The 22,256-nt window shown below is 40.2% G+C and overlaps 2 protein-coding genes across 10 annotated transcripts in view; both read right to left on the bottom strand.

The window, feature by feature from the left end:
- Positions 1-2,275: 2,275 nt before the first annotated feature.
- Positions 2,276-6,806, bottom strand: LOC119028187 (homeodomain-interacting protein kinase 2-like). Of its 5 annotated transcripts, none has more exons than XM_037113846.1 (8): positions 6,126-6,806; positions 5,666-5,857; positions 5,395-5,576; positions 5,122-5,245; positions 4,588-4,698; positions 4,347-4,427; positions 4,095-4,243; positions 2,276-2,341 (listed from the first exon to the last, which is right to left on the bottom strand). In XM_037113846.1, the coding sequence occupies exons 1-8, from the start codon at positions 6,159-6,161 to the stop codon at positions 2,302-2,304; spliced, it is 915 nt and encodes a 304-aa protein (XP_036969741.1). In that variant the 5' UTR covers positions 6,162-6,806; the 3' UTR covers positions 2,276-2,301. The 5 variants fall into 5 exon arrangements, with proteins under 5 accessions (XP_036969741.1, XP_036969743.1, XP_036969742.1 ...); XM_037113848.1 differs by having other exon boundaries at positions 2,279-2,318; positions 6,126-6,804; XM_037113847.1 differs by lacking the exon at positions 2,276-2,341 and adding an exon at positions 2,345-2,477 and having other exon boundaries at positions 6,126-6,804.
- A 1,377-nt stretch (positions 6,807-8,183) lies between these two features.
- rabgap1l (RAB GTPase activating protein 1-like) overlaps positions 8,184-22,256 on the bottom strand; it is a 116,437-nt gene continuing 102,364 nt past the window's right edge. For all 5 annotated transcript variants that reach the window (XM_037113838.1, XM_037113839.1, XM_037113840.1 and 2 more), the window contains 7 exons: positions 19,702-19,794; positions 16,599-16,709; positions 15,877-15,981; positions 14,429-14,512; positions 13,795-13,866; positions 12,836-13,036; positions 8,184-11,590 (listed from right to left, as the gene is read on the bottom strand). In XM_037113838.1, coding sequence (XP_036969733.1) covers positions 11,435-11,590; positions 12,836-13,036; positions 13,795-13,866; positions 14,429-14,512; positions 15,877-15,981; positions 16,599-16,709; positions 19,702-19,794 — 822 coding nt within the window. In that variant the 3' untranslated portion in view covers positions 8,184-11,434. The remainder of the gene's footprint in view (positions 11,591-12,835; positions 13,037-13,794; positions 13,867-14,428; positions 14,513-15,876; positions 15,982-16,598; positions 16,710-19,701; positions 19,795-22,256) is intronic.

Below are 22,256 nucleotides of genomic sequence, written 5' to 3'. Positions count from 1 at the left end.
TGACTCACAATCAATGAGAGACGTGAGCCTGGTGCGACGCACACAACCGGCCTATCCTGGCAGGGATGGATGAGAGGCAGACACGGAGCTCCTGGTCCACAGTCCTCAGTCGCTCCCTGTACTTGTTCTTGATGTATGTCAGGCTTGAAAAGCTCAGTTCGCACAGATAAGTTGTGGAGAAGGGAAGCAAAATAGCAACAGCGCTACTGGAAGCCACTGGATACTCTTTTTCCACTGATATCCAAAACCTGTCCAATTCCATGTCACCAAATCTCATTTTCAATGTGCGGTCTTCCCTGATCTCCATCAGTTGCTCCTGTGTTGGCAGTGGCCAGTCCGTTGCGCTCTCCAGTGCGCGTGAACTCCATGGATCACGGACCCAGTCAAACTGTGCATAACACTCCGATGGAAAATAATGATTAAATCGCTCGTCAAGAGATTTCAGATGCTGGGCTATGAGGTCAGAAAGCGTGCTGCTGTTTACATGCACATTGCACAGGGGAAACATATCCAGCCTGCCTTGTTCCACAAAGGAACGCCAGAGTGTGAGCTTAGATCTGAAGCCACGCAGTTTGTCAGACGAGGAGAGGAGGTTTTCTTCTTTGCCTTGCATTTTAATGTTCAGCTCATTGAGGTGCTTGAAGATGTCAGCCAAATACGCGAGTTTTACGCACCATTGCTCATCTGCGAGCAGCTCTGCATATGCAGATTTCTCTTCTGTCAAGAAGACTCTGAGTTCTTCTCTTAACTCGTACAATCGGCCCAAAACCTTCCCCCGTGACAGCCAGCGGACTGCCGTGTGTAGCAACAAGCTCTGATGCTCTGCCCCCATTTCCTCGCACAGAATCGAAAACAGGCGGCTCTTTAACGGGCGCGCTTTTATGAAATTAACAATGTCCACTGCTCTGTCAAGTACGTCCGAAAGTTCTTTTGGGAGCGTCTTTGCAGCAAGTGCCTCTCTGTGAAGGAAGCAGTGGGTTGTGCGGATGGCAGGGTTTTGCTGTTTGGCCCTGCTAATGAAACCTTTGGCACAGCCCGTCATAGCAGCCGCACCATCCGTACAGATACTAATACAGTTATTCCAACTCAATCCTCCCTTTTCAAGATACTCAGTTGTCACACGATAAATTTCTTCTCCTGTCGTTTTGTTTGGCAGCGGTTTGCAGAATAAAAAATTCTCTCTAATACGGTCCCCATCCACAAACCGAACATTTGCCAAGAGCTGAGCGTGCCCACTCACGTCTGTTGACTCATCAAGTTGTAAAGAAAAATGTCCACTTGTCTTGATTTTCCCCAAAACGGCAGCTTCAATATCCACAGACATGTCATTGATTCGCCTCCCTATTGTACAATCCGACAGCGGGACCTTTGAAATTTCTTTTGCAGCTTGAGGCCCTAGCATTTTGTTTACTATTGCTGTACATGCTGGCATAATTACAGTCTCTGCAATAGTGTGGGGCGTCTTTGTTTTAGCTACTATTTCAGCTACGAGGTAGCTAGCTTCCAGTGCCTTCTCCGAGACTTTTGCAGATTTAATCATCATTTGTTCTTGACGGCTGTGTTGACTTTTCATTCGAACAAAATATTCAGCATCCTTGTCAGCAAGTGATGGATGATTAGTGGTCAGGTGTCTTTTAAGTTTGCTCGGAACCATCCCTTGGTTTGACAGTTTCATCCCACATATTAGACACAAAGGGAGAGGGCATGCTTCATCCCCAGTACTGATGAAGCCAAGTTTGAGGTAATTGTCGTTGTATGTTCTCTTTTTAGCCTTATCTACCTTTGCGACCTTTGGTGCAGACTCAGAGCTGGTGGACGAAGGCTCGCATGAAGTAGTAGGCTGAGGCTCCATTTCACAGTCAATCATGTCTGGTTCTTGTGGGGCTTTTCTTTTTAAAAAACGATCCATGGTGCTTGTTCCTTGCTCTTTGTGAAATGTATTTTCGCGGTTAAATTATAAAACAATGTGCTGTGTGCTGCGCTATCACGCTGACACCGGTGGGGACGTCACGTTACGTGAGACAGATTTTTATGGTTCATTTTATATATTGTTTATCTAAAATGACTTTACAATTTTATTAATCCATTCATATGTAAGAAAGAATGTATTTATGTATTCAAATATATTCATATATGTCATATGAAATTTGATTTTTTTTTTTTTTTTTAAGAATTTTTTTTTTTTTTTTTTTTAAAATACAGAATACGTAATTTTTTGGCGGCACCCCTGACACAGTCACGGGGCACCCCAGGGTGCCGCGGCACCCACTTTGAGAAAGGCTGTCATAGGTAACAGTTTCTTTAAGATGTTTCACCTCCTATCCAAGAGGATTCTTCAGTTCTTCACACACACACACACACACACACACACACACACACACACACACACACACACACACACACACACACACTCACGCACACACACACAGACATATACACACACATTCTCAAAATAGTTGAGATCCATTTACTCCTGTCTAATACAAATACCAGTATGTACACACACACCAAGACAGTGTCAGAAAAGTTGAGATTCATATACTTCTGCCAGACACACATACAAGTAATGGACATTATCCATAGTCCTGAAAATGAAGCTCTGCCTGCTGCATTGTGTTTGCCATAATTACAGTAAAAGACTCAAGGCTCTGTCTGTCACTCTGTCTCTGATGATCATTTTGATTATGGTCACGATCACAATTCTAATAATTAAGTATTGCAAAGTATAAGGATGTGTAATGTGTAGCCACGATTGGACTAGATGTATTGAGGTTCGAAATGTAATGGAGGGAAGGTTAAATCATTATATTAAGGTTGTGTTGGAGGAGAAAGTCAAGAGGAAGTAGCAAGCGCTGTGTGTGTGTGAAAAAGAGGAAGTGTGCACTCAGGCCTTAACAGGATCACAGTAAGAACTAAGTGTTGAACTTGGCTGTTAGTATAGTAAAAAGATGTACAATGTGTAACTGTGACTGAAAACAATATATTGAAGTTTAGAAATCTAATGAAAATCAGTAAAGAAACGGTGGTGAGCTGAGGTCATGAGAAAGTGTTAAAGAACGAGGACATGAGGAATGAGGACAAGAGGAAAGGCCACGCCTCGGCCTTGAGAACAAAACGGTCACTTTGTAACGAAGCCTTATGTAATCGTTACCATCATCAAGGGGTTTATTAGCCAAGCAGGGTAGACATTCGGATTCAGGCAGTTAGAAGCTAGGCCAGTCTCCTCACTACCAGCTTAAAGGAGAACTTAAATATGTCGATTTAAATATGCAGCTTCATTGCTCAAGCCTCCCCTGTCTTGCCAGTGCTAAAGACGCGAACACATTTGGTCCAACCATTACAGGGCTCCGTGAATGGAGAGTTAGCATTGACAGCTAACAGCATAGGGTCAGAACTTTACACTGTGTTTTAAGCACCAAACTAGTCAATCCGTCGAGCGTGTGCTCAACAGGCTAAACAGGCTATTGTAAGGCTCATGGCTCATGACAGGCTGTAACATGGACACGTACATTATGAACAGAAAAATGAAAAGGCTGGATTACATTTCTGTCTCAGCCAGTGAGGGAGTAAGCGCACGCTCGACGGATTGACTAGTTTTGTCTAGCTACCGGAGGACACGGATGTCAACAAACCAGTATGTAGCTCCTTGCTCAAACACACTGTTTTAACTACTTTTTTATTCATTTTGAGTCATACACGCTACAGTGCTGTGTTGTAAGGAGTCTGCTGATGTTGAGATGTGGAGCATGTTAAGAAGCTTAAAACACAGTGTAAAGTTCTGACCCTGTGCTGTTAGCTGTCAGTGCTAACGCTCTGTAATGGTTGGACCAGATGTGTTCGCATCTTCAGTACTGGCACGTCAAGGGAAGCTTGAGCAATGAAGCTGCGTGATTAAATCGACCGAAGTTCTCCTTAAAGAAATCCCTATTTAAATTCCCACTTTTTAAGCAACCTTTTGTAGGTTTAGGGATCTAACCCTTTATAACGGAGAGCTGGACGAGTGCCTCCTGGACAGGGGTAAACTCAGGATCTAACAACACACACACACACACACACACACACACACACACACACACACACACACACACACTTACCTTGGGTAGACTTTGGTGATGAATGGATGAGTGAGGACTTCACGGGGAGCGATCCTCTCATCTGCATCAAATGCCAGCATGGCCTTCAGGAGCTCGATACACTGCTCTCGCTCAACAGCCTCAGTTTTGTTATCTTCCTCCAGACCCATCTAGTTAAGAGAACATCAGTCAAATTTACCACCAGTCAAGTCATCCTCATAATCATTAAAAGACAATCAATCATAATGACAAACAAAGTTATTTCACACTTACTGCTTTCAGATCATCTAGAGATTGGAACTCGTGACTCTTCTCGGTTCTTCTATGGTGACGTTCAAAAAATTCCAAAGGAGTCTAAAAGAAGAATCAGTGTTTGTATTAATGTGCAACTGTCATATGGTATGAAATGTAAGATAGATAGATAGATAGATAGATAGATAGATAGATAGATAGATAGATAGATAGATAGATAGATAGATAGATAGATAAGGCCAGAGAAGATTCATTGTTGTACCTTGATCCTCCAGTCTCCTGCGTCAGTTTTTGTGAAGTAAATCTTTGCCCGGGGAGACTTTTCAAGAAGATGGTCTGCTGGCTTACCAAGGAGCTCAACAATGCTCAGCATCTGGAGATTAAACAGAGAATTACATCAAAATATGCAAGAGCAAGCAAAATATTGTTCCGAGGAGGACAAAGTAATGACCTACACTTATCTTAACGGTCTGCTTGGTTGGGTAAGAATATAAGGGCAAGCCAATCAGAGGCCGAGCAGGGCAGTTTATCCTGGAAAGCTTCTGTTCTCTTCGTGACAACATGCCAATGCTAAAACCTCAGATTGTTGCTAAGGTACAACGACTGTTTTCATTCCCTATTTTCTTTAAATATCTTTCCGATTCCCTCTTCATACGCATTCCCCCCTCATACTCATACATGTCGAATACACATGGAGCACTTACTAGAGAAAAAACATGACCACAAGTGAGGACACGTGAAGTACAAGTAATTGACAAATTATAGTAGAAGTAGTAGACTATAGTAGAAGACTTACTATTTCATAGTCACATTCTCCTGTGAACAGGTCAGGACCACAGACCATCTCGAACATGGCACAGCCCAGGGCCCACATATCACTGGCCTCATTAAATTCACGGCCCAAAAAAACTTCTGGGGACCTGAATATGGAAGAGAAACATTACAGGATGTTTACACTGTTACATTTTTGGGAGAGAGAACAGGGAGGAAGCACACAGCTGCTTCTTCATGGTAAAAATGGTAAACTACTAATTCTTTCCAGTATAATACAACAAATCATTTGTCTTACATAATTTCAAATATTTGCCTTCCTCTGAACTTCTTGGCCTGTGATGTGGGAATGGCCAGACCGAAGTCTATCAGCTTGACTTCAAAGGGTCGCTGGTGGTGATTCACCATCATAATGTTGTCCAGTTTGACATCAGTGTGGATCACCCCGATCCCCTTCAACGCATCAAATGCTGTGGCCATCTGAAAGTACAAGGTCGGTTAGAATGGACTCAAGCCTAAAACTGAGTGTTCATTGCTTTGTTCTCCATCTGATGGTGCCACGTTCATGCCTGTTGGATGATGGTTCTGATGTCACTCAGAAGCATAGGGGCAAAGTCTTTCATCTCCATGTAGTCAAATAGGCTTATATCCAATGACTCAAACACAAGCGCCTTTCCATATATGGTCTGAAAACAATCGATATACTTGACAATGTTGTGTTTGTCAAGGTTGTGGCACATGCTCATTCTCAGAATGGGGATCTGGAGACACAGGCAGGTTTGAAATGATTAGTTTTTTGTAGTGGATTAATGTGTTAGTCTTGGAGAGCGCTGAAAGGTAGAACTTTATATTGTGGTGCTTAAAACTTGACGTACCAATAATCACTTTATTTTTACATATTAATGTTTGCAGATAGCTTTACAATTTAAGGTCATTTAATTACAGTTTTTTGTACAAGGCACTTACTGCACCTTTGACTATACAATATCTTTTCCAACTGTGAACATCAAAATCAACAAAGTTTCCCACCTCACTCTTGTTGTCTGTGGTCCAGCATTTAGGCATCTTTATAGCCACAGTCTCAGAGGTCTCCTTGTTCAAACATTTCACCACCTTTGCATAGCTGCCCTCTCCCACAATTGCAACAAACTCATATTTGCTGGGGAGTCCACGGGGATTGTTTGGATTCTGTAGATGTCATTTCTCTCAGAAAATGCTGAAACATAACCAATGAATAGAATTAAAATGGTAAGTTACTTTAATTTCCTTTGAGCATAACTATGTTTCAGATATTGTGCTACAGATAGTGTATATTCATTTTGCTACCATCCACTGGTTTCTACCCTGTCAACAGTTGGATCTGACAAAACATGTTAGACCACTGTTCTAGGTCTTTACATGGAAAGGTATGCATTTACTTCATATTCCACATTTTATTAATCATCTGATTGTCTGACGTCTATGCAAAATTAAGGGAATTTACACTAAATGTCGCTGAACTAAGTTGTACGTTTACAATCAATTTACTTTAAAAAGGCATACAGATTCCCTATCTGACCTCTGATTGCAGGCAAACAACTAAACAGTTCTTAAAATTATCAATGAATTTCTACTTTCTGACTCCTGAAACAGAAAAGAAGGAGTGACTTATCTGTATCACAGTGGTTAAAGTCGGTTAACCTCTCTGGATCACTTCTAGGAGGTACTGATGAGCTTAATTTTATAAGCAGCCCTTAAGTAGCCCCACATTTAGAACGCTCCCTGATCAAAGGCTCAAAGGTTCCCCAAAGTTCTGGTCAAAGCAACGTGTTCTCCTAGCAACAGTTTGAATGTAAACACCATCTACGACTCATTTCACTGTTGCCATGTAACATTTTTCATCTTTATTTTACACCAGAATGATTTATGATCCTTGTTAGTTAACATTTTATAACAACCAACATTTGGAATGGATAAATTATAATAAATTAAGACATGAGTCATTGTAGTTGTACAGCAAAATGTAATATTGAGTTACAAAAGTTAACGTTTATTTCAATGTAAACAAATAAGGAAATCTTGATAAACCATTTATTAAACAATAAATATTTACAAAAACGTCAGTTGCAACTTTATGTTGGCCATCTGAATAGTGTTTACAGAGGAGCTCCACAGTGTTTATTAGAGCTGTCACTTTTTCAAAAAATCGTGTTCAAACAAATTTGAAAGGACATGCAATTTATTCAAATGAATTCAAAGAATCCTGATTTTTTAAAAAACTTTGTTGGTGCCAAATAGGATAAATCCAGTAATCTGGGTCCTAGTCCTTTGAAAAGACTCTCATTTTGTTCTCCACAGTTTAAATGTATTAGCAGTTGTTGTGTCAGCATTTTACAAGTTATGACTGCTCTGTGTTCACATGGTACACGTGTGACAAAATTAGAAGTTAGGGATAATTGAAATAGACCATTTGGGTTTAATCCAACTGTGTTTTTTACTTTACACTGTTACAGACACGTCCCTGTCCCTACAGTATTTGTCAGGAAAACAACTTTGCAGGTGGTCAGATGGTTGTGTTGGCAGATAATCTTTGTTATTTGTTTTGCATGCATACCAGGGTTGCAAAATGAAACTGAGTTTGAGTCCCTTTTTGCTACATCAACATGGAAGAAAGGCAAACCTCTACTAGTGTGGAGGTAACAGGTGTAGAGGAATCAATTTCTATCTTCTTCTGCCTGAGATCAGATTCAGTTTAAGCGCCATGCAAGTAATACTGTACAAAATGTACGGCCACATAGCTTTGAATTAAATATTTCCATAATTATTGCCTTCCACATTACGACATGGTTATAGAGACCTTCTACAACTCATTATGTACAAACTAAATCTGATTAAAAAAGGTCATATTTGTCTTGCAGATTTTGGTGTATCTGCTAACCATTATACATCATGTAACATCAACTTGTGCTTCTAGTTGTGTCCCAGCTAATAAAATCTCTTTGTGGCCTGACAGTTGTCAGTTCTTCATTAAAAAGAGAATAGAAACTGTGAATGCCTCTTTGGATCCTTTATTATTCCTAAAATGAATAACTCAGTAAAAGTTCAGAGTGCATGAATGAACAGAAAAACTTAAATTTATTAATGCAGGTCAGACAGTTACTGTACAGCAAACAGTGTTGAAGTCGGACCAGCTGAAGAGCAGCCCCTCCCTGTGTAACAGGACTGTGGAATTACAACAAACTGTAAACTACACAACGCACATCACACCTCTGATTCCACTCACCACCAGCACTTTGTGCATCATTGAAATTAACCGAACTAGAGTGGATTGTAAATTGGCAGCTGTCCTCTTCAGCGACAATAATCAACAGTTAAAAAATAATTATGCTCCGTGATCAGGATAACATTGAAGCAAACACACATCTTGAAATAGTGTTTAAAATGTTAATGTTGCTTTAGTGCACATAAAAGACGAGGAGCAGTCTCCAACTTGGCCACAGTTTATGTTAAACTGCACGACTTTGTAACTGTCACAGGTGTGACCAACAAGACTGATGCACGGTAGTGAGGAAGGAATGTCCTTGCATCTTGAATTCAATGATATCCAGCCAGTCAGCTTCCTTTGTCTCCCTTTCTATGATTATTGTTGCATTTCCTCCGGTGGAGCTGCTCCGCCGCCACCAGTTAGAGGATGGTGGTCGTACTTGGAGGCTCCTGGTGAAAATGTGTGACGCACCTGCTGAAATTGATGCTCAGCAGATCAGTCTATAAACTCAGATGATGTGGTTGTTGCCGAAGTTGGTTCAGGTTGATGGGAGTACGGAGGAAGACCTTTGGGCACGAAGAAGAGTGGAGGCTCTTATGGCACAGCTGACGCTCCTCTGACATCTCAAGCAGTCAGATGGTTTTCCTCTCACCAGCCAACGGCTCCAGTCATCAAGAGAAAAGGCAGCCACGTGAAGAAGAAACCATTTCAACTTCAACCACTTTGAGTTACAGTGCAGAACACACACCTACATACACACATCCATAAAACACACAAGCTCACATACCAACAAGTACACATGGGCTTGGTCGGAGTCCGAAGGCTGATTTCAGTGACAACCAGAGTGGAGAGTCAAGCAGGACATTTGGCACCTACACTACGGCTCTAATGTTCATGTTTAAAGCAAAACGCACAACCTTTCGACTGAGTGTTAAATATCGATTTAGTACACATTCAACAAAATCATCCGAGTGTCTTTGGATCACTGGCTGTGATGCTCACACTTACTGTAGATATTAGCAACTAATAAAGTTTAAAGTTTAAACATACTAAAATGAGCTTTAACTGGTTATGAGCTAGATTCTTTATTGCTGCAAATGGTAGTTGGATCAACAAGACTTTAGAATAAGTCTCAAAATTAAAACTATTTTTTTATGGTGGAGTGTGGACAATAAATCTTTGCGATCTTTTTTGCTTATTTACATGAGGCACCTTCTGCTCACACTTGACCTTGCTAAAGATAACCAAATATAACTAAAAATCTTAATTTGTCAAGAATAAGTGAATTTAACTTCTTAGAGGAAAGTCAATGTCAATTGGTTTAAGTCCTAACTTCAAGATATAACAAATCAGTTGGTTTGATTTAACACAGTTTATACCAAAATGTGCCTGAGCAACACAGCCAAAAGACCACCACTCACACAGAGATGAATTAGGGAATGCACATGCTTTGCTCATTGCAACACAAAGGGCAAAGAAGGTGTTGGCAATAATGTTTGGCAATGATTGGGAAATAAATATATATATTTACTTAGGGATGGACTTGTGCTTTCTAACAGATACTTTAGAGCCTACACTGCATTAGAAAATTACCTAATTTAATGTGCTGACTCTGGTATCCACAATGAATTTGATGACTGCAACAGGTATGAACGAGTGAAGACTTTCAACACTTCCTGTGGGTGTTGTCTACATAAACACAGACGGATACGCTCCATAATTTCTGTGCTGGTTTATCCGTCACAATCCAGGAAATGGCTTCTTCTAAGTCAGGGAAGGCAACAATAAGGACTGCAGAGACCACAGACAGTTGGTGCAATTTAAAACAACAAGATTAACAGTGGTTTAAAAAAATGTAACAAAAAATACACAGCCAAAGTCAATCTGGAGCCTCTGCATTTAAAAAAACAACAACATTTTGGAGACTTCATATCATCACTGACGATATGTGACACTGTGTTTAACTATCTCCGAGGGATTCATTAAAAGTAGACAAAAGGACGGAATCAGCACAGAAATGGAAAAGCGAGCTTACTTCTGTTGTGATCACACTGAGTTTAACTCTGCAGAAAATGCACAAGCTGGAACCAGGATTTAAAGAACGAATCAGTGACATTTAGAGTGATACTACACACCTTGAGTCAGTTTGACCCCTGACTGAAGAACCGGGGGGGCGGGGACATTAACCACGTTAATCGGCGGGTTGTCACTTTGGCTTTTCAACATTTGGACCCGACCATATCGATCACACACTGTGCTTACTGTACGTCAACATCGAGAGAGATGACATTCAAATTCCAAACAGTAAAAAAAAAAAAAAAAAAGAACTTTTCCTTGTTTTTTTTTCTCTTCTCTTAAAGAACTGTACAAGATTATTACAAAAAAATCAATAATTAGTTATACATATTTATATGACAACATTGTTTACGTTATATTACTATAAAGAAATACAACTCTGTGTTGTTTGTGGACTGTGAATGCAGTATTCCTTTTTCAGAGTGCTGTGGCTTTGCTGCACTGAAAATGGTTAATATAGAACACTATATCTTTATGCAGTAAACATATTATATCTCTGCAGCTGTAGCTGTGTCACTATTCTTGAAAGTTGTTCAAGTTGAGGACTGAATGCAGGTTGAATTCTCAGCTAAAATGGCTGCAGTAGCAATGTGTGGCCACAAGGTGGAGCCAGATTACTCACCTATATGAGGGAAGCCATTGTGTATGTTAATTCCTCTTTGTTATAATGAGAGTTTAGGGCTCTAACACCACAGTGTCAGCATCATACACTGAATATTAAATCAACTGCAAGCCTCAATGATGATTCACCATCACCTGTCTCATCACCCGAAGGTCACAGACACTTTTCAGTTCACTCAAATGAAACATCAAGTAAAACACCGGTGGTTGGTCCAGTCCTCTGCCTGTTTCTTCCCCCATCTTTTCAGATGTTTGCAGTCCAAGAAGCCGGCAAGCTCTGCTTTGCCACCCGCTGGAAAAAGGAATACTGCATTTCTCCTCTGCTTCTTTCTTCAACTTGTGTTCCTCAGCCCTAGTGTGCATCCTGCAGGGGGCAGAGAGATGGAGAGAGGGTAGTCTAGGCGGGGCCCTCCTTTGGAGAGGACGGGGTCTGGGACGTGGAGCTGGAGGAGGAGGAAGCCGAGCTCTTCAGGGAGCCCAGAGTTTTGCTGAGCCAAGAGTTCTTGGCCGCCTGGATCTCGTTCATCAGGACTCCTCGCTGGTGCTCGAGCTCCTGCAGAGGGACAAAAGGAGCACAGAGGTGTTGGCAAGAGGAGCAGCGAGGAGGAAGGCATTCTTTCTTGTTTGTCTTCAACAGAGGCTCCCAAACTTATCAGACCATGTACCGTCAAACCAAGTTTGTGAATACCACTAACGGCAAATACCAACAAAAACAATCAAAGAGCCACTTTGTGTACAAAAGCAATAGCTAAATGGTAAATGGACTGAAATGGACTTGAAATGTGCTTTTCAAGATTCAAGATTCATATATTTGGCCAGAGGGAGATTTGACTTGACTACTGACCACTCAAACACTTGTCACATTCAACCATTCGCACACATTCATACACTGATGGCAGAGGCTGCCATGTAAGCTGTTGACATGCTCAAGAGAAGCAATTTGAGGTTCAGTATCTTGTCAAAGGATACCTCGATACGCAGCCAGGGGAGTTGAACGAGCCAGTCTACTCCCTGTACCACTACCCTGGGCCGGCATCGTCACGTGCCTCTCAGTTGTTTTGTTTTTTTTGGCTTGTAGCCATTTCAATATGAGGAGTCAGAATCTGACTGTGTAAGGTTTGCTTACTACTTCAAGTCGTCTATGGACATCACATCACGCTCACCCTATGTTGCTCAGCACACAAGAGTTTTATTTCAAAATGAAAACTACTTTTTATGTGATGTGTATACATGTGTGTTTATACAACTATTGTCTGCAACAAATTAAATCAATTGACAGGTTACGGTCTTATGGTCAGTTTGGAGTGTTATTTCAGTGAGGCTGTTGTGTGCCACCAGGTGGCGCTCACGTACCACAGTTAGAGAATCACTGATCTAACACACTGTTCATTTATCGTGTGGTCCCGTGTTTTAGCTCCAGACCATCAAGCAGCTAAACATATCTCCAATCATTCATGAGGACTAAATGACAACTCAGGATTTAAATGCAAACAGTCTTTTCAATGCACATGTGAATCCTGATACACCTAATGGACTGTGTGTCCTGTCCTTGTTTCTAACTTTATTTTGTTATGAGCATAGTTTAAAAATTCATCGGAAATGCTGGATTGAAGTAACAAAGTACTGAATGTGTAGTAAACTCAGTTATTATAATACATTCTCCAGAGTTTTCTTCTACATCGTACTGACTTAGATCTTCATGAAAGTTTTTATTTCATTCTTTTCCTCTACACGTAGGCTACTGCATCTCTGCAGCAGTAACTATTATTACTGATATCACTGTCCCTCCCCTGCTGACCTGGATGCGACATTTTGCCTCCACCAGTTGCAGTTTGGTCTGTGCCAGCTCCAGCTCCAGCGTCCTCAGCTGTTCCTTCAGTCCGTCCTTCTCCTCATCCAGCGGCTCGGTGGATGTCTTGTCTCTGCCGGGGGACGATGTCTGGAGGGTCCCCAGGGTGCTGAAAAGGTCCCTGCAGTGCTCACAGCCCATTACCTTACTCTATAGGGGCACACAAGAGGATGGTGGGTGAACATAGTGTACATAGACATGCAAGTTCAGGTAAAAGCACACATTCTGAATCCTGCTTCAGACCTTGTGATCGAAACAGCAGATAGATATTTTATGTGTGGGGACTGAGGGTGAAGCCTGTTGTCAGGACCTCACAAGCAGCCTCATTAAAAACAGTTAATAGATTATCTCTGTCATGTTCTCATTGCTCAAGGGGAAGCTTAATTTTCACAATCCATCCATTTCATCATCACTAGACGCACAGCTCCACCCTGCTGTCTACAACCCAACAATCTCTGCCAGTACAATAAAGTAATACACAGTTCAGCTACAGCTCACCTGCTACAGCAGTCAATCATAGCACACCAACACTGACATTTACAGTGTCTCTCTTCTGAAAGATCCTGACTGTTAAATGTCCCAACTACAACTTCACATTTTAACTGGCAACACATTACACTAGGAAGAATGTCATGGTCTTTATCCAGCCCTGAGAGATCCACTGCCACACCCTCAAAGAGCAACATCACATGTTTGACAAGGGCTAAACTGTGTGGGATAATTTATGCAATCAGGGTCTTACGGGTGTAATAATGTACCAATCTGGGCTTATCTTTACTTAACTGAATGCCAGAATAGTCCTGCAAAGCCCTTTGTTCTGTGATGCAACATAATGTGGATTGAGTTAGGAGCACTGAAAACCTAACCTGCATCTGCAACATTTTGCAGTTGCTGTGCATTAATCTCACCTTGACGATGTCCAGCTCTTCTTTTGTTGCCGCCTGCTGTTTTTCCAGCCTGGTGCTCAGCTGGGAGCAGATCTGAAACACGGAGAGGAAGTCGGGTTATATATGAGATGCCTCATTTGAACTACAAGATAAGAGAGACACTGAAGAATTCTTTGCATGCGTTTCTCCAGGAAAACTTAACTGAGCACCCTGATCTTTATCTGTCTTTTATGGTTTTTACACTTACTAAAGCTCAGTTGTTATTAGCCTGTTACTCCATGTAAATGTTAATTGTCTGTAGCAGTAAAGGATTTTCAAACAACAATGTACCTTATAATACTGCACTAGTGAACTAGTTGGATTTGAAGCATTAGAGTGAAACAGACATGTTACTTTAAATATCAAAGTTATTCATGTCACAGCTAATAATACAAACTTTATTTATGAAACCTGGAGAAACAAAGGTGCAAAGTTCTCTCAGAATAAAAATAAGTGTGAATAATTTACAAAAACTGAATGTAAGATCATTGCTGTTAACAGTTTTATGAAGTCTAATGTCCATCTCACTGACTACAAATGAGCAAGTGAGCGTGGATGTTACTTTCACTTTATTTTGATCACAGCAGATGGATTTAGGTTATCAAAATTATCCAACCTGTTTGTATTCTGCGATGATCGCTGTGGTTTTCTTGATTTCCAGCTCCGCTTTTTCTAACTCCCTCCTGAACACTTCCTTCAGCTGAGAGAGACAAAACAAAAACAGAAAATCAATACATTAACGTGGTGGGTGCGCTGACAGGATATAACACTAATGCATAATGTTTAAAAAAAAATATCAGGGTGATAAAATGGCCTTGAAGAATAAACATTCACATGTTCACTGTGCAGACGCTCAAAATAATTGTGCAACTGCGGCTCGGTATATGTATGATGCATCAGTCTCTCTTTACGGACCATCAAACAACATTTATAAATATTAACAATTTATAATGATCAACACCAATATCTACGAGTCTATGAATTTTCTTCACTATTGGGTATTATTCAAAATAGAGAAATGTTACCTGTTTTCGGACAAGTCTGTTGCATAACTGCTCTATTTACCTGGTGTTGTTATAGTGTGCTCATGTGATTTTGGAATAGTTGGAAAAATGAGTTCCAATTACGGAAAATAGGAAAAATTCATTTGAACAAACCCTCAAGTCAGAACAACAACTCAGAAACTCTCAAGAGTGCAGGTGCCAACTTTGATGTCATGTTTACAGATGCATGTCAGCGTAAGTAAATGTCTACTCACATGTAATTTTATAATTATATCCTATGAGGTTATAACAATAACACACAGAGATACTTAGATTAATTAAAATTGTTATTCATTATCATTAACCCTGATAACAAGTCTAGTAAAGGAATATCATTGAGGTTTTAAACGTAATGTACTGGGACAATACATAAATATGTTAAAAGCTGAGGAGCACACTGAAAGAACTACTTCCCAAAATGATAAACGGGACAATCCGAGGAACAAGTGAATGAAGGGTTATTCTGTATTCTGTAAGGTGATTTATAGTCATTTTAAGACACCTGCCGATGGTTTTTTTTGGAGACTGTCAAACACTAAAAAGATTTAAGTAATTAATTACTAATTTCACAGGAGACACAAACTAATATTATCCTTTTACCACCGAATTAGCTCTGGTTATTAAATTGTTTCTGCTCAAGATTCTTGGTATCATCCGTGTTTCCACCAGTTTTGAGCAGGACTGTCAACCATCAACGGAGGAGACGGAAAACAACCTGTAGCATATGACACGCCCACTCAGGTGCTAGTGTGGGAACCAACTTTTAAATTTCCGAAGAAAATAGTTTTGAATGAAATGCTCAGAACAGTTCAAAATTATGCTCAAAAACTGGAAAGGAATCAACTACATGATGGTGGAAAAGGGGAATGTTTTGCCTCATGATATTTCTGTATTGTAGTAACAAAATAAGGAATAAACAAAGCTTGGACTACAAACACCATTGAGTCAAATGACCAATAAGACCTGCAGTTCTTAAAGGCTGAGCTTAACCAGGTGAAGGTAAAGAGAGTGCAGATGTTACCTGTGCCGTCTCCTCCTCCTGTCGCCTCTTCTCCTCCTCTGTCTCCACCAGACGTTGCTTGGTGCTCAGCAGCTCTTTGTTCAAAACATCGGCCTTGTCTTCTGCCTGAGTGCATGTAAACACACAAATGCAACAACCCCCTTCATTTAATACCAATCTATCTGCAATTGTAGCATAGAACTATTTCCACACAAAAATTACAAAATGCAAAAACATTCAGATGCAGACCATCGACAACTTTCTTATATACTGGTTTGGGATTTAATTTCACTGGAAAATCTGCACGTAATCTTTTCTATCTAATCATTACTGCAGATTTATATGGTTATTTGGTGAAATGTTTACAGTATGGGCACATTAATGACAGCAGTTGAGAAAGATTAATGAAAGGCTAGGAACTGTTTTTCTGCTCAAAGCTACATTTGTCTGTTAGTCAGAGAACATTTTTAATTAGCTCAACATCTGAAATTACTCTGCTAAAAAAGTTGCTAGTTGCAGTGAGTATCAAAAGCATATGCATCTGGAATATATTCTTCTTCTCATTTTGCTCATGTATAAAACAACAAATGATAGCAGCTGGGAACAAACACTATATGCAAATAAAATCTTACCTAACAAATACATAAAACAAAGCAAACTAACACATCAGCTTTTATTTGACACAAAGTAAGCAGAGCATGCTGTGGTTTTGAAAACGTCCTTTGGTGGTGCTGCTGTGTTACCTGGTCGAGGTCATTCCGAAGGGCAATCTTGCTGGTCACCAGCTCGTGGGCCAAGTCGTCATTCTCCTGTTCCAGCCGCATACTGGCTTCCTGAAGACGGCGGTTCTCCCTCTGGTCAAATAAATACAGAGTTGGACAATACATTAATACACATAGATGCACTTACAGCACAAGTCTCATTTTGATAACATTATAATGTCAGGGATATCTGAGAAGGGACTAGTTACAGTTTAGCATCAACAAAGCATCTGATAACAGAAGTAACACAACACCACTTGACAATGTACTTAAAAAAGTCCAATGAACAGTACAGCAGCAGTGTGTCTCACACACAAACACACACACACACACACACACACACCATCTTAAGGTCCCCATTGTAGACCCTTTAGTGGAGTCTCATGATTACTGGTCTGCCTGTAAACAGTCTCACATGATGTCCTCAATGGGACCAAAGAGTTGTCACGGTTACTAGCAAGAGTCACCTGACCCTGGTCATTTTCACAATGATACCCCAAATTAATAGACATGTGTACGCACAAGTAATGTAAATAAACTTTGTTTAAATGGAATCCACTGGGCAACTTTTGGATAATAATGAAAGTATGGAGGAAAAAAAGGTGAACCTGAACATCTATACACAGACACACACACACACACAGTCCCATGTTCTGAGACAGTTTGTGTGCCGCTCTTCAGATTAGATTAATCACTTCCTGTTCGCGGAGAAGTGACGGGTTTAATTTGGGGGAAGGACCTGCATCGTCTTAGTGATGCAGCCATCCAAATGCCATGTCTTAGACAGATTACACTAAAGTTTAAATGCTCTAAAGATCTACATCAGTCAAAACAGCATATAAATCAGAAAATGTAGAAAAAGCACACATCAAAGTTTAAGACTTCTGAAAGCAAGAAGAACCTGAACGAAATGTCTCATACAAGGTTTGGTAGCTCAGAGGCAGCTTACCGTGCAGCAGTCCACAGTCACAACAGCGTCTTCAAATCAAGCCTTCGGCAGCACAAACTAAACTTAAACACATGATCCTGACAGGAGATTCCCTTCTGTCCGACACTCACTCACTCTCCCTCATGCTCTCCTATCCTCCCTTTCCCGGATTTTCCCACATGAAGCAAACACGACAAATTCAAATAAACGCAACAAACATTACAGAACAATGAGTACATACCTAAATCTGGAGTGTACAATTAAAACCTTGAGGAAGAGTAAAGTAACTGAAGTAATTCAACTCATTCCTTCAATAGAAACATGTCCGATTTAACCCCGTGCTGGTGGACAAGCAGCAGCATTCCTGTTTTGTTCCGTAAGAAAGTGTTTCCACTGGTAATAGAAGGGATGGCTCCCATCCAACATCTTATCGACAATAAAAGTCCTTCCTTCCTTCCCTCCAGAGCCAGCGGCTCAGGGAGCACCACGGTTTACACCAATACATCACTCCTGCCAAACAGCTACATGTAATTCAGCTATCTCTGTTTTTCTTGAAATTAAAGTTAGTTGGTTGGTTAGCAGCAGGGAAAGTTCAGGCAATCCTCAGTGATGCATCACACCCTCTCTATGGTGGATATGAGTTCCATCAGGACAGAGGTTCAGGGTTCCACCTTTGCAGACCCTCCATGCAGAGAGCCTTTCTATTGTACGTTCCAATAAAGATCTTTTAAACAAATCCTTGTGAACTAAGGTGTGTGTAACTTTTATTTTGGTTATTTTTTATTCTTTATTGTTGGTTAAATGTCTGTCTTTGATTGTAATTGCTGTTTGCATTGTTTTCTGTTTTTCATGATTTTACATGAATGTTTAACTAATTATTTTATTTAAATCTGCTATAAATACTTCATTTATTTGCAAGAATTCAACTGACTAGGAGACACTATACTAGACTAGAGGTTTCACAAATTAAGAAACTCTGTCTTGGTTTTGGCTCAACCACCAAACATTTTTCCCTCATTCAACTGAGGACGAAGATATTCCATTTTTCCTGAATAAATCTGCAGTTTATGCCTTAAAGGAGTAATATTTGGCATTTCCACATGAACTACCTAAAAACACATTTTATGTTTGATTTTCACACCGAGAGGAATCCGTAACAAAGTAACTGTGCGTTTCATTTGGTTAGCAGCTACAGTGACGTTTTTAAAAAGGGTGTAACATAACTTCTTTAATCCATTTGGGATTTTGGGGCTTACGCCAGACAAGCTGTATGGAGCTATATTATTTATTGTTTCTGTGGTTTTGGTTGTTTTAAGTCCCCATCCACTCCAGCTGTTCAAGAGAATGCCACAAAGCTGTTTATGTTGAAGTTTCTCAAATGTTTTGTGGGCTAAGCAACTTGAAGTGGACAATAATAAACAATCTCTACACAATAGAATGTAATCTGACCAACTCTAATTATGTAAATTTCAACTTTGTCCTCACAATCTGAAAGACACATTTGGAAGAAATAAATGAATCCGTGCTGAGCTGATTTTGGAAAAACAAAAATCACAGAATTAAACCAAGAGTAAAGGAAAGAAATCCTGATACAACATAACAAATACAATGAAGAGATACTATCATTTGACAGTTTGAGTGTGCCAGAATCTCTAAATATCTGCCCAACCTTTCTTGTTTTACCCTCTGAAAGAGAAGTCATTCTGACAACACTCTGGCAGCTGCACCCAAAAATAAATGTAAGAGATGTCTGAGCACCTGCACTGTGTGAAAAGTCACTTTCAAATGAGAGCAGTGTCACAAATATTAACTGAGGTACAGTTTGACAAAAGAGAATTTAATCAAACAGAGATTTCTAATCTTAGAAACATGGTTATTTTTAACAAATACTCATTCTTAAAAGGCGATTTGTGTTTTGATTCCCTTACTGCAGCAGAAGAACTATCTTTCATCACAAATTTTAGACCATATCAAAGAGCCAAGCATTTTCCTTCTTTTAGACTGATGTTATTCTGTTAAAACCTAAAGGAAACAAGGCTACTCTGACATGATTACACTGTGCTTTCCAGATGTGTAGCAAAAAAGGGGATGGCTACATTTAACTTCAAGTTAAAAATGCAAGAAAAGTAGCATAACTTGTATCTCGCCACGTCCTACCTGATATCGGTCGATGGGGTCCTCTTGTTGCAGCTGGCTCTCTCTCAGAGTCTGATATTCCTTCTCGAACTTCTTCAGCTTTTTGGTTGGAACCTGAAAACACCACAAAAGTTGCTGACATCAGTCCTTTAACTTTCATAGACCCAAAGCTGCCTGATTAAATCCCAGCCCAGCCCATCATAGTGCTTTGTTATTGAGGAGCGACATTCATTTGCATTCATTTGGTTTTGTACTCAAAGCATTGTTTGGACTTTTAATACTGTGATCAGTGGGGCTATTTGCAAAAGCAGTGATCACTCTCTGTAGATATCCTTCTTTCCTGCCTTCTCCCTGAGACACAAAATGATTTATAACTAGGGCTGCAACTAACAATTATTTAATTATTGATGAATCTGCGAAGAAAACTTCTAGAAGTTACATTTCTTCTTTAAACCAGTCCAAAACCCAAACACTCTTGATTTATTATCTTAAAAAATACATAGAAAAGCAGCAGACCATAATATGCAATCATTATTAACAATACAACAACCATATAAAAAACATTTACTGACTTGACACTACAGTACATAATTAATCAGGTATGTCTGAAATATGTCAAAATATTGTGTGACATGGACTGTTTTATGTCAGCGGTAAAGAAAAGGTTTCAGGTTTGAGATCACCAAAGTTGAAAGAAACTGAGAAACTATAACCTACATAGAGCAGATATTCTTATACCACAAAGGAAAAACTAAACTATGAACTAAACTGTGAAAAGTGCTGCCGACATATTGTGGTACTGTGGTTCATGCTGCAGTTTCCATTTTCTGTTCTGCTCTACATATGATAATCACAAGTGCATGTCTCTGCATGTTGTTCTCTACATGTGCAATCTTCACACTTGATATGATGTGACAATACAACAGACCAACAATCCGTGACAACAAATGACTGTACTGCACATTACTGTAAATCAGCCACTCAGAAGAGTTATTCTCAGACAACTGAAACCTCCAGTTCACACTACGAGCTATGCAACAAACAGGCGTATATTTCCCCTGTGATGACAGACAATGGAAACTGGGAGGACCAAGTGACAACATTTTCTGAACTCGGTCATTTGCAAATGAAAGCCTCACTGTGTTGCTACCACTGCAGTTTGATTCAGGAAACAACATGTAGCCCTGTCTGTTGACAGCAACATGGGGAGTGATTCCTCCTTTACCACTTCAACTGCTCACACTTTGAACATGTCAATTGCTTTAAAGCACAATCTGTAATTCAAATGTAAACACAAAGGGAAGCTCCACAGCAGACCAAATCACTGGGAAGTCATGCAGACAACAGAAACTTTGGGGTAGAAAACTGGCTGTAAGGCTTTTGTAGCTGCAGAGGAAGACACACTGATAATGTGATAAATCGATGTCAGTGATGTCACTCAGTGGTTAAGTTGCATTGTGGGTAATGTAGGTGCCAGGTCTTTGAAAAGCAACTTGCAATGGTAATCAACACAGCAGAACCAGACATCACCTTTTTTATTCCACATATTCCTTTCAAAATCTAGTGCTTTCACTACCCACAATGCAACTGAGCCACTGAGTGATCCCTTGGGTCAATTTAACAGATTACAAGCAGCCTCCGCGTGAGCCACAAAAGACTCTACTACTCTTTACTACTACTTTTTCACATATGCAGTATGACTCTCCAAGACCTGTGAACACACTGTAATGTGTGAAATTGATGGAGTTACCCTAAGTTATGGCAGGTTTGATACAGAGAGTCCAAAGAGAATTGAACTTTGTCCACTGAGGCCCATCCAAGATCTTTAAAATCGCAAAATCAACCAAGCAGTGCAGACACAAAATCAGAACTTGAGACCTTCATGTGCATTTTTCTGAACTTTGGAAGCACAGTTCACATGAATATGTAACACATGAAGTATCTGCCAAAACACAGGAAACTCACTGAAGGACTAAACAACTAGACTTCCCTGTGTGGTCTAACTTTCAAATAAGCACTGATAGCTTGAAGGTCACGCAACTCCCTAAACAAATAAAATACCACAAACATTTTCAATCTAAGTGAAAACATCCCCCCAAAAAAAAATCAGCCAAGTGGTTTGAACCAAAAAGTGCTGAAATATGAGAAAACACTGACTGACTGATACTGAACCTTGTGTGTGTGTGTGTGTGTGTGTGTGTGTGTGTGTGTGTGTATGTGTCCTGCAAGTATTTGTTTCCCCCCCCCCCCCCCATGTGGAAAAAGTGTTGCCATAGTGCCTGACGTTAGGGCTGGGGATTGCAGATCAGTCTCAGTCACATGACCCCTCCTCCGAGACTGGCATGTATTTGTTTAAACTGAGTGAAGTACCTGATTCACTCTAATCTGTGTGTGGTTCTGAACTGTTTTTTTTTTCTTGCCTTATATGTTACACATATATGTGTAGATTCAGAAAAGAAAGAATACAAAACATATCACTTCTCATGTGCCATTTAAGTGAACAGTGAACAGTGAGTGCAAAAGCTTTCATGAATCGGGCACAGGTTGGATCACAGCTGTTCTGGAGAGATCAGAGG

This window comes from Acanthopagrus latus, chromosome 11, assembly GCF_904848185.1.
Source record: "Acanthopagrus latus isolate v.2019 chromosome 11, fAcaLat1.1, whole genome shotgun sequence".
NCBI lineage: Eukaryota > Metazoa > Chordata > Actinopteri > Spariformes > Sparidae > Acanthopagrus > Acanthopagrus latus.
The sequence above is the reverse complement of the archived record's forward strand: the minus strand, read 5'-3'. Positions and strand labels throughout refer to the sequence as shown.